Raw genomic sequence first — 12116 nt, 5'->3', positions numbered from 1 at the left:
AGATTTATCATCATTGACCAGTCTATAATTGGGCCCATGTAATGTAGGTTATTGATATTGTTATAGCCTGTGCTCGTTTTAGGGTTATCCAGCTTTATCAAAATTGCTGTCATTTGCACATATTTGTGACGGCTGAAAGAGTAGCCGTTTGATAGGCCACTGAAGCTTTGCGATTTGCATATCTCCCAAACTACCACAGGCTGGAAAAGAAGAGGAGCGACCACCGCATTTTAATAACAGAAGCAAAATAAAAAGGCCATCAGTCTTAATATTGGCATTTAAAATTGTAATCGGCCTGAATAAAAACTGCTGTCGCCATATCTTAAATGACTTGACTGAAAATGGCCTTCCATCGTCGGAGGTCGCTCTCTAATGTTGTGGTTTTGTTGACGTGTGTGTACAATTGTTTAATACGTGATGTCAGCCAGGAGAGCCGCGCTGTCTGCTGGTTGTTCTTTTCCACACTTTACGCAGGACCGGTAACGAGCACGAAATACACACAAAAACTAATGGGAAGGAAAATGTGAAGAACCTTCGAGCTTTGTAAGGATGTGGAACGTGGGCCGCGTTCACGGTACCGGGCAGAGGGGGCTGACTGACTCGGTGGGACGTTTTCAGGGCCGTGCGGACACTCGAACTGGCGATCTTTTCTGAGCAAATGCGACTCAGCAGACCGAAGCGCCGTGAGAACAGCCACCTCGGACTTCGTGAAGTGACATCGCCATGGACAGCGGGCTCTGTCCCCGTAGTCACACAACACATCCTGGTGCAGCAGCTGCAGCCATAGCGGCGTAAACCGCACAAGCGATCCGCCTTCTCGACCCGATGCATACGGTGGCTACCAGCGAGTCCCTTTTCTTCCGTCAAGGAAAAAAAAAAAAAACTCGAAACCGAGGAGTTAGCGGTGCAGTAAGAACGCAGCCACGAAGAAACGACAGTTCGTCTGACAAGTCTAAGTAGGCATTGTGGGAAGCTTATTTGCATATGAGGTGTGATTGGTTCAAAGTAAAGGCGCGCGGCTCGCAACTGCAGTTACATTTTAGACGAAGGAGCCGCCAGTGTGAAAACGCGCCATTGAGTCGAGGAGGAACGCCGTGGCTTGGCGGGTTTTTATCGATTAGTAAAAGTAAACGTCTGCTCGTTCACCAGATTGGCGTTTTACAAACGGGACCCAATTAGGTGGCCGTCACTTTAGTCCTCGCGCGTGCCTTTGCTGCTGCACCTTCCTCTGAGAAGAAAACGAACGATGGCGACTGCTGGCCTGCGAAATGTCCCCGTGAAAAAAAGCTCGAAAAAGACAACAAGCCGAGACACACGGGACACGCGTGTGACCGCCACTGGATAAACACCAGGCCGAGAACAAAGACCACATCTCGGTTACGGAGCGAGGGGCTCGTGCGGCGACTACTGTGCCGTTTAGAGGAAAGTGACACATTACAGTTTAGCAGGACACTCGCGGAAGTAAATGATTGGCCGACAGCCTTTATGTGCCTTTGTCCCTGATAAAGGTGGGTGAAGGTTGGCACGTGAAATTGCTCAGTTCGGCGTGGGGCCCTTCACACGTGAACATTACGTAATAAGCGGGCCGCATCCTTAAATCGGTGCCAGTGTGGAGACCAAGCAGCGCCGTAATGGCAGGCAGCTCTTCACCTCCGTTCACTTCGGGTGGCCGTCACTTTAGGCGTCGCGCGTGTCTTTGTAGTTTTGATTGCCTGATCGGGTGACGCGCCGTTGACTTGCTGGTGGGCGTGTGATGATGTGGCGCCCACTTGGATGCTTTCGTTCTCTCCTCTTTGCTTTATGCTTTAGGCCACGGGAGGAGTAAAAGCGCCTTGAGCGTGGGAAAGGCGCTATATAAATAAATAAAATGTATTATTATTATTAAAAGGTAAAGCGAGCGGCACAAATACACAGCAGAGTGAGTCGTCTCTGCACTTACGAGCTGTGGAGGCGAGGAGCGCCCCCTCGTGGTGTCCCGTGCGGTCAGTTTGAGATTTACGTTTGTTTGCCTTGGTGGAGTTTTAACTGTTTTTAGGGTTGTGTTGTCACAGTCGGCCTGAAGGGGTCCTTCCTCACTGGAGGCTCATCAGTACTTAATGCTGTGGACTGTTCGGTACGTGTGTGTGTGTGTGTGTTTATATAAAATACTGGCAAAATACCGAGAAGTAGTGTGTTAAAGAAATTATGAAAAAGAAAAGGAAACATTTTGAAAATAACGTAACATGATTGTCAATGTAATTGTTTTGTCACTGTTATGAACGTTGCTGTTATATGTATATATATATATATATATATATATATATATATATATATATATATATATATATATATATATATATATACACATCTACAGTGGTGTGAAAACTATTTGCCCCTTCCTGATTTCTTCTTCTTTTGCATGTTTGTCACACAAAATGTTTCTGATCATCAAACACATTCAACCATTAGTCGAATATAACACAAGTAAACACAAAATGTTTTTGCCATTTGTGGATAATGGCTCTCACTGTGGTTCGCTGGAGTCCCAAAGCTTTAGAAATGGCTTTATAACCTTTACCAGACTGATAGATCTCAATGACTTCTGTTCTCATTTGGATCTTGGCATGATGTCTAGCTTTTGAGGTGCTTTTGGTCTACTTCTCTGTGTCAGGCAGCTCCTATTGAAGTGATTTCTTGATTGAAACAGGTGTGGCAGTAATCAGGAAATTGAACTCAGGTGGGATACACACAGGTAGGTTATTTTTAACAAGGGGCAATTACTTTTTCACACAGGGCCATTTTGGTTTGGATTTTTTTCTCCCTAAATAATAAAACCATCATTTAAAAACTGCATTTTGTGTTTACTTGTGTTATATTTGACTAATGGTTAAATGTGTTGATGATCAGAAACATTTTGTGTGACAAACATGCAAAGAAGAAGAAATCAGGAAGGGGCAAATAGTTTTTCACACCCTGTATGTGCGTGTGTGTGTGTATATATGTATATCTATATATATATATATATATATCAAAATCCCCACGCTTAGCAGCGGCGAAGTACTGCTTTTAAATTTTTATTAAGAAAAAAAGAAAACCTTTTTAAACTGAGGGAAAATATCCCACTAACTATCTGTTAAGGATCTCCTTGTATACCACGTTGTCAGTTCAGCAGTCCGGTTGTAATATGACGAAGCTGTGCACTGAGATTACTTTTGAGAATACAACGTCTAGTTTTGTCCAGGAGGAAAGCAATGTGGCCTCAAATCAATGGCATCGTTTTGTAGGGTCCGTCCCTGAGACTTCTTACTTCTTATCGCGCAGCAGAGCCGTACTGGAAATTGGAGGCATCTGAATTGAAATGGGAGATCAGAGGGTATAACGGTGATGCCAGGAATACATTGAGTGTGGAGAAACTCTACATACAGACTTGTGGATTTTTCTGTGAGTATTTGATGGCAGCGTGACGAAGTTGCTTCTGTAAGACCGTGTTAGCCGTGGAGCTCAGCTCAGAGCACATTCGTTTTCCTATCTTGTCAATTGTGTAATGCGTTTTGTGAACAGGTTTGATGCATGGAAGTGATCACTCGTACTACAGTCAGTTCACGTGAGCTGCTCTCTTGTGTGATCTCGCGATGTCCACGGCTTTATTTAATGTTAGCTAAGACCCAGCACTTCAAAGTTTCTCGCTACTGCAATTTTAACTCCGTTACAAAGTCTCGTTTATACCTCGTGTCTTCTCATTAAACTGTAATAAAGTATTCGGCGTTTTTCTTCAGCTCTCTTTTGGAGCTCTTCCTTCTTTTCTACGTACTGCGGTTACAGTCAGTTCATGTGATTACGTGGGGGGTGTGATGTCACACGCAGCTCCGCCCCCCACGGCCATCGGGCTAACGTCCATTACAGTACAGTATATGGAGAAAAATAGGTCCCAGTTATGACCGTTACGTGTAGAATTTCAAAATGAAACCTGCCCAACTTTTATAAGTAAGCTGTAAGGAATGAGCCTGGGAAATGTCAGCCTTCTACCTACACGGGAAGTTGGAGAATTAGTGACGAGTCCGTGAGTGAGTGAGTGAGTGAATGAAAGAGGGCTTTGCCTTTTATTAGTATAGATTACGACGCTCCATATAATTCATTTGCTGTGTGTTACGGGCAAGCAAGTCTGACTGACATTGTTGGCCATTTATAAATAATAACAATAATAAAATGGTTTGGACTGATGGATCAGCGTCTGGGCCCTGGGGTGCCTCACTGAAAAAGTAAACTTGAATTATAAAAGAAAAAAAAAAAAACGGAGAAATGCGCGGGTGAAGAATCATGTGTGTTGTCGGAAAGGCCAAAATGAGCCTGTGCTAAAGTGACGTTACCAGCGGCCCTGTGACGCGTATCTTACTGCGCTATTTTTAATATTCTCGTTTTCAGGTATAAAAAATAAACAATTAAATCAAACCCAAAACACATACTCGTGTTACTTTATTATTACGTTTAAAAAAAGTGTCGGGCGACGACCACCTGCCCCCTGAACGCGGTGGCACCGGCGCTAAAATGCCAGAAGAATCGTGACGGGGTTCTTCATACCGAAAGGCAACACGTCTGTATAGCGCCTCACGGCGACTGGGACCTCAGGAGTTTTCACTCCTTTGAAAATGTCTTCCCTTTTTGTAATTGTGGTATTTGTGTTGCCGCGTGTATGCAATTTATTTAATGAGTGAAAGCCAAATTTCCTGCTGGGGACAGACACGTTTATCATGTTTATCACATTTCTTGTTCGGCTGTCTGTCGACCACCACAAGAGGGCAGCACTTCCTCTCCTCCTTTACCTACTCGGTGCCAGTGCCCCCCTGTGGCTGCTAGTTTTTATTCCAACCTCTTTCACGATGAACTTGTTTCTAGCATTTTCTTTTTCTTCTCTCACCTGCTACTGTTCATTGTCATTTTTACATTAATGTTGGATTTTTCCACCCATCGGTTTAAATGCTGACCTCTCTTCTGTTGGTTTCCTGTGAATTTGACCTTTTTTGTGTAGTTTGCTCCTTTAATTACATCTTAAAAATGACAACTTGTGAAGAAGACACGGGGACAAAGGGCACCGCATTTCCTTCAGCATCAGACCCACCACGCGAATTATTAGTAAATGATGGACTGCAAAAGCAGAAATCAAATTAGAAAAGTCAAGTTTTAAAAAGCCAGTTCTGCTCGCTCCTGTCGCACTCCCACACGTGTCTGCCATTCTAACCTGGTCTGCTTTTACATGTATTTCTATTACTATTTAATATATCATTTTATATCAGTATGTTGCTGCTGGATTATGTGAATTTCCCCTATCACATATAGAAGTATCTATCTATTATATAGTGCCTTTCATATCTATCTATCATCTATCTATCTATTATATAGCACCTTTCATATCTCTATCTATATCTATTATATAGCACCTTTCATATCTCTATCTATATCTATTATATAGTGCCTTTCATATCTCTATCTGTCTATCTATTATATAGTGCCTTTCATATCTCTATCTATCTAATCCAAACTGTGCCAACAGCTCAGCAGTTTGTACCTGAAGCACTAAGCACAGGAGCCGAGGCCAGTCAGTTCATTTAATTAGTTCACCACAAGAGGGCAGCACGCCCTTCACTAATCTGCCACTCTTGGTGTGTTTAATGAGAAGAAATGGCGGCTGAGGGACATGACGGCTGGCTGTCCCCTTTATGACCGCTTTGTCACACTGGACTATCGGCCCCATGCGTGGCTTACCTCGGCCTTGGTGCTCCCTGCAGTTTAAACTCGGCTGCTTCCTTGTGTGACCCCGAGTGTGTTTAGGGTGCAGGGCCGGCTGCTTGTCGTGTTTGTATGAAAGTATGAAAGACAACTGCTGAGCTGCTTTTTGGATGGGAGGTCACAGGCCAGGGGGCTACAAACCCACGCTCATTATCATCATCATGAAGAACCCACATTGAGATCCATTAGTGGAGAAGCCTGGTAGTGGAGCAGTTAGTGTGGACCACACAGGGAATAACCCGCGAGGTGGCAGACAACTGGGAGGACTGGAGGAGGGTTAAAGCTGGGAGCTGATGTTCTGCTTAAGGGGTCACCTCAAAGCTGCCACCACAGTGACAAAGACACTTGTGACACAAATACAGGCTCACACTTTATTGGTACTAGAAAGTCACTCGCAATACAAAGTAGGTCAGGAGATGCCACTGAGTGTTGGCAGGGTGGAGGGCACTGCAGTGGTTCACACGTCTGCTTTCGTCTTCTCAAATGGCCCTGGTTATTACTGCCGAGGTTAGGGGGTGGCACTTTATGGAGGACCAGAATTCTGGGCAGCAAATGGGTCCGAAGCTCTGGGGTCCTCAAGTCCATGTGATTTTGTGGTTGGGTAGGGCGGGATGTCTTAAGCCTTTTTATTAAGTTCAAGAGGAAGCAACACACCCCTGGCCAGCCACCTCTGGAAACAAAGCCCACCGACCACAACACAAATAAAAAGAGTGAATAATGAAGCTGAAGTGAACTCCATGTTTTCATCACCTGAGGATACTCGCGTATAAAAAGGTCTCCACATGGCTGCTCTTCTACACACACACACACACACTCACACAGAGTTAGCAGACCACCTTTTTCCTTTCTGGTGTCCCAGGAGGCTCCAGTTGTCCGTCTGGCACATCTGCGGCTTTCTGCTTCCACGGCTCCAAGCAGGGTGGGCTCATTCTGGTGGGCAGCGGTGCCACCTTCAGATCTGTGGTGTCTGCCAGCACTGCAGTCTTCTGGGCGTATCACGTGAGGACTCCACGGCGTGGTTTGTTTTCTGGCCCCTCAGGGGTCTGTGCACGCGCTGTGTGGTCTTTAATTCCTGTCCTTTATTTTTTACTCTCCTTCTCAGTCGTCAGGGTGGGTGCAGTTGGGTACTCAGTGACCCGAGACCCCCGGTTGGGCCCACCGCACATTTAATCAGGAGACGCATCCCCGGCCCCGTCTGCTGGAGTGAAACCTCAGGCCCTTTCTGTGTGTCGTGGCCATCAATGAGCGCCTCTGCTCTTTAGAAACAGTCCTGGGTGGTCTCGGGGGTCACGGGCTGTGCGGTCTCTAAACCAACTCACCACACTTGCTTAGTTGAACTTAAGTGCAGACTTTTGACAAACTAAAAATCGCCAGTGGTGCGGACCCCCAGGCCTCCGCTGTATTGTTGGTGTCAGGGTGGGATTTCTAAGTTTACAGTCAGAATTGTGAGCGGCCGCGAGGACGGCCCACCCGATGAACCGGTGCCAGTGCTGCAGACCCCCTTTATACCCGATGATGTCCCAACCCACCCGAGCCCCACCCCCTCATTTAAATATCACCCAATGGAGCCGTAAATGGAGTATAAAAATATGAACATTCTTTAGTTTGATAAAAACAGAATAAAACTGGCTTCTGCCATCGGTAGCTGCATAGTCTGGCGTGCCACACAATCACCCGCCGTCGACACGTACATTCACGTCGGAGGAGGCAGAGCAGCGCGCGCCCGCCCGTCCGTCCGTCCCCCCGCTACACCAGGCCGGCGTCTTTGGCCATGCTGTAGAAGATCCCTTTCTTTGAAATCAGGTTTGCTGGGGTGTCAAATTCAGCGATCTGTCCCTTGTCCAGGACGAGGACACTGCAAAACACAAAACAAAGAGGTGGCTTTAAGAAGTCACACGAGAAGCGGATCAAAATACAATAAAGGACACTAAAGGACAATAAAGGACACGGCCACACACGTGGGCACCGAAGCTCAAGCAAAAACAACAAAAACCACCCAAACGAGTGTGGAGGGAGACCGCTGATTCGTCTGGAGCATCATGGGAAACGGAGGTGGCAGGAACCAAACTCGTCACCCGGCCCTACAGCAATGGAAGGTGACAGACACACGCTGCGCTTCCGGCCTCCAGAAAAACGTGGGGACGGCGGCTTTGACTGTTTGTTTTTTATTTTTTATTTTATCTGTTTGCATTCCTGAGATGTTCACATTTTCATGGCCTCCGTAAGAAGACAACGGGGTCACTGTGGGTAAAGGGCATGTCGGCTACGCGGATTTGTGTTTTCTTTCAAAAGATAAATAAAATGGAGTTCTACAGCAGCCTTAAAAAAAAAAAAAGTGGCAGTGTCGGTGTGCCCAGACATTCCAACAGATGGCGCGTCACAGTATCTATCACACTCTCTGCTTCTCTTCACTGGGGTCTTCCAGCCAGATGGTTCATCCATCATAGGCACAGGTTTGCTGTTGGCATTAACAAGGGCATCATTGTGTGTTGTTTAAATTCTTTGCCATCATGGACTGGTTTAGAGATGCCACCCCAGTTAACCGCCTGTAGGTCACACTCATTCATGTCGTGGATTATCCCGTTCTCAGCCTCTGGGTGCCTTGTGCCCGTTCCCAGATGTGGGGTGGGTGCGGGTCCTGCACAGAGGACCTCCCTGGGCAGCAGCAGCAGCAACAACAACTTGTGTCTCTTGGGGTTGGGGACTTTGAGTTGTCCCCTGAGACTTTGCTCTGGTGTTGCTTTTTGAAGAAAGTGGCTTACAAAATGGCTGCCCACGTCTCTGACGTGAAGACCTTCTCACATCAAGATGCCTGCCGTTAATCACGGTGTTGGAGTGAGTGACACACAGTCAGACTTGGTGAAGCTCACTCACGTAACACACAAGACCCCAAACACGTCACCCGACACGGAAGACATTTACACGGGTGTGAGCCGAGGTGCGCAGCGTCCTGAACGCTTACCGAGTGTAGTCCATGATGGTGTTGAGCCGGTGGGCGATGGTGAACACGGTGCAGTCCTCAAACTGCGTCCGGATGGTCGACTGGATCAGGTCGTCTGTTTCGAGGTCCACAGCTGCCGTCGCCTCGTCCAGCACCAGAATCCTCGTTTTTCTCAGCAGAGCCCTCGCGAGACACACAAGCTGCCTCTGGCCGACACTGCAGAACAGCAAAGATGGCGGTTAATGGCAGCCAAACCTGCGGGACCACAATGCATTGCAGCGGATCGGCTCCACACCATAGACATAGAATTACTAGACGCCGTGTGACCAGCAGCATCGTACGTCAGCCTCGCCGCCATATTGCGAGTGGCACTGCTGTGGAGTGAAGTCATGAATAACGTGCTGCTTGGGATTGTGGGATTGTACAAACCGCCGTACGCTCCAAACCCGATCCGGGGGATTACATTTCATAGCTAAGGCTGAACAATTGTTTAGTTATATTTGGCTTCAGAAAATCCGTTTTCTAATCTTCACTTCAGCTACGCCAGGCTGAGCTAACAAAGCTAAGAATTTATGAGCTCAAGTGAGCCTCCAAACGACGTGTTGAGTCACCGACTGTTGATTGTTGTTAGCCGTTAACATTCCTCAAACTCGGAAGGCTTCCCACCTCAGGTAGCCATTAGAGAGGCTTTGGTGAAAGCTGTCCTGTGACGTGTGCCATGCTAGTCTGGTGACAGACGCTGTGCCGCCATCATATGATCAAAGCTACCACTCAGTGGCGTGGCGTGGTGTCAGCCACCCAGGGCGGAGGAAAATATTGCTGCCCCTTAGTTAGGTATTTCAATTTAAAAGACTAAATATACAGTAATTCTTTGCCGCCCCCTAAAAGTGCCACCCGGGGCGGGCTGCCCCTGCCGCCCCACTACGCTACGCCACTGCTACCACTCGCTCACACTAAAAAACATCTGAGGGTCCAGTCAAGGTGGGCAAAGCAGCCGAGCATGTTATTGACCGTCGACGAGCTGGATCTTTGATCGATCAGTTTGTTCAGGCTGAGATTGGCTCAGATGAAGGAGCACATCGAGGAAACAGTTTGAAATTGACAACCATCATTTCATGCTCATGTCTTTAGTTAGTTAGAAATGTTACTTATATGGGAGGAATTATTTAATAATAGTCATTACTATTATTATTTAACTATTGTCATTATTAGTGTATAAATAACGTTTAAAACAGTATCGTTTAAATGCAATTATTGTTTTTCCGTTTCCACGTCTACCTCTATTAATTTAAATGGCACTTTTGCCACTCGCAATATGGCGGACGCGCTGACGTATCGTGTCGACTGGGCAACACAATGAATGCGGCGTCAGTATCTATACAGTATATGTCTATGCTCCACACAGCCCTTCGCAGTCCCCTCTCCGTGGCATTGGCACCTTTTGCCCGCTTTGACATTTTGATGAACTGCTGGTAGGAATTTCAACGGATGACAAAGAGGGAATGTGGTGGAGAAAAAAAATGAAAGAATTATTCCAATAATTTAGAAAACTCAAATCACTCCACTTGTGAAGCACACAAAGACTAAAGTGTCACAGCATTAGTGGCCGCTGGACGGTGTGGCGGCACCTCAGACGCCGTGCGGGTTTGACAGCAGCAGCAGCAGCCGGCGATCCCCGACCTTCCTCTCCTCTCCTCTCCTCTCCTTCAGATCAGCGCCTCCCAAACTCGGTTCCGGGTGACCCGCCCGTGGCTGCAGGTTTTTCTGGGACTCGTAGCCGAGCTCAGTCAGCCCTCATTTCCCAGTTTCTGTGTTTTAGACTCAATGTAGAAATTACAAACCGAGGCTCATAGATTTTTATTAAAATGGAAAAAAGGCAGATATATGGGAAGATGTCATTAACGGGATTTTCAGCCTCATTTTCGTTCTGCTCTTCCAGCTGTTCTGGTTATTTCATTGATTTTTATTAATTAGCGGGTCCGACGCTGAAGTCGCTGCTGCTTTGATCATCCCGGGGGTCGGCTGCGCTGCTTGTCACTATTAGGGGAGCGAATTGCACAGGAAAAGCGGAAAATAAAAGGAAAACAACACGAGACAGTTAAAAAAATAAAATAGAAATATCTCTAAATGTCTTATAAATGTTAAAAAAAAAAAAAAACCTACCCTGTTGTGTTTAACTGAACACAAAACAAGAGAAGAATAAAAGAGACGCGCTAATGAAATGAGCTCCACTGTTCTCGATTACCAACAGCAACGTGAAGCTCATCGGAGCCTCCGGGGGTCTCGCTTTACAGGTTTCTCCACTGATTGTCTGACCCTTTGAATAATTACTTTATTATTATTTTTGGGGTCCCCAACTGATTGCCATTTCTAAAGCACCTTGAATTATATTTTGTACGTGAAGGCGCCACATTAACAAATGTTGGTGTTGTGCATCAGTGGAGCGGAGCAGCCGTCACTTCACCAGGACCAGCGGGGCCAAAAGCCACACGCAAACTCAGAGGGGAACTAATAATAATAATAAATGTGACACCCCATCACTATACACACATATATACACACGGTGGGCCATAAGTTTCCAGACATATGGTTTTTAATATTTTACTTTTTATATTTCAGATACCCTAAAAAATGTGTTTAAATAAAGAGCAACGAATCGAAATCCCACTGATGGCCCACTTGATTTTTTATCTTTGGGGGCATTTGAAGGCCGTGGTGTATCAGGAAAAGATCTGAAAGATAAATCATCTTAGGGAACGGAACGGATCACCAACGCCATTCAAGCACAACTCCAGCTGCGCTAATACGCGTTCAGCAGCAGCGCCGGCGGACGGACGGACGGACGGACACAATGGCAGGCACGTAGAGCACATTAGAGAAATAAAAATGTTTTTTCATAAAACAAAAAAACTGGGGGGCTCTGCCACCTCCTCGCTGTGTTTGGTTAATCGGATATACAATTTTAAAAGCTTTTTTCCCCTTTGGAATTGTTTCAATTTCATTATTTGCATTTTTACTTTAAAGCTTCAGTAAACACGATTACCTTTTCTTCAAGATTGCACTGAATTTTGATTCCGTTTTTTGGAGACACATTAACTGCCCGGGAGTGACTTTTGTTTCTTTTCCTCTAATAAATAATCCGACTTTTTCGAATGTTTGTCCCTGTGATTTATTGAATGTCATAGCAGAAGCTAACGGGAAACTGAACCGGAATGGCGCATGACGATCTCCTTCGGTGTCTAATGTTATTCACGGCACACACACACATATATATATATATATATATATATATATATATATATATATATATATATATATATATATATATATATATATACACATATACAGTATACTGTGCTACATTACCTTTCGTGTCGCTTCTCCGTGATCATCAATACACACCTGACCGAAT

At 45.8% G+C, this 12116-nt stretch overlaps 1 protein-coding gene across 2 annotated transcripts in view; it reads right to left on the bottom strand.

Moving 5' to 3' along the window:
• Positions 1-6120: 6120 nt before the first annotated feature.
• abcc3 (ATP-binding cassette, sub-family C (CFTR/MRP), member 3) overlaps positions 6121-12116 on the bottom strand; it is a 151380-nt gene continuing 145384 nt past the window's right edge. For both annotated transcript variants that reach the window (XM_039739514.1, XM_039739513.1), the window contains exons 30-31: positions 8726-8920; positions 6121-7618 (exon numbers count right to left, since the gene is read on the bottom strand). In XM_039739514.1, coding sequence (XP_039595448.1) covers positions 7510-7618; positions 8726-8920 — 304 coding nt within the window. In that variant the 3' untranslated portion in view covers positions 6121-7509. The remainder of the gene's footprint in view (positions 7619-8725; positions 8921-12116) is intronic.

The sequence above is a fragment of the Polypterus senegalus genome, chromosome 17 (genome assembly GCF_016835505.1).
Source record: "Polypterus senegalus isolate Bchr_013 chromosome 17, ASM1683550v1, whole genome shotgun sequence".
Lineage (NCBI taxonomy): Eukaryota > Metazoa > Chordata > Cladistia > Polypteriformes > Polypteridae > Polypterus > Polypterus senegalus.
Note: the sequence above shows the minus strand (reverse complement) of the source record. Positions and strands in the feature narration are given on the sequence as shown.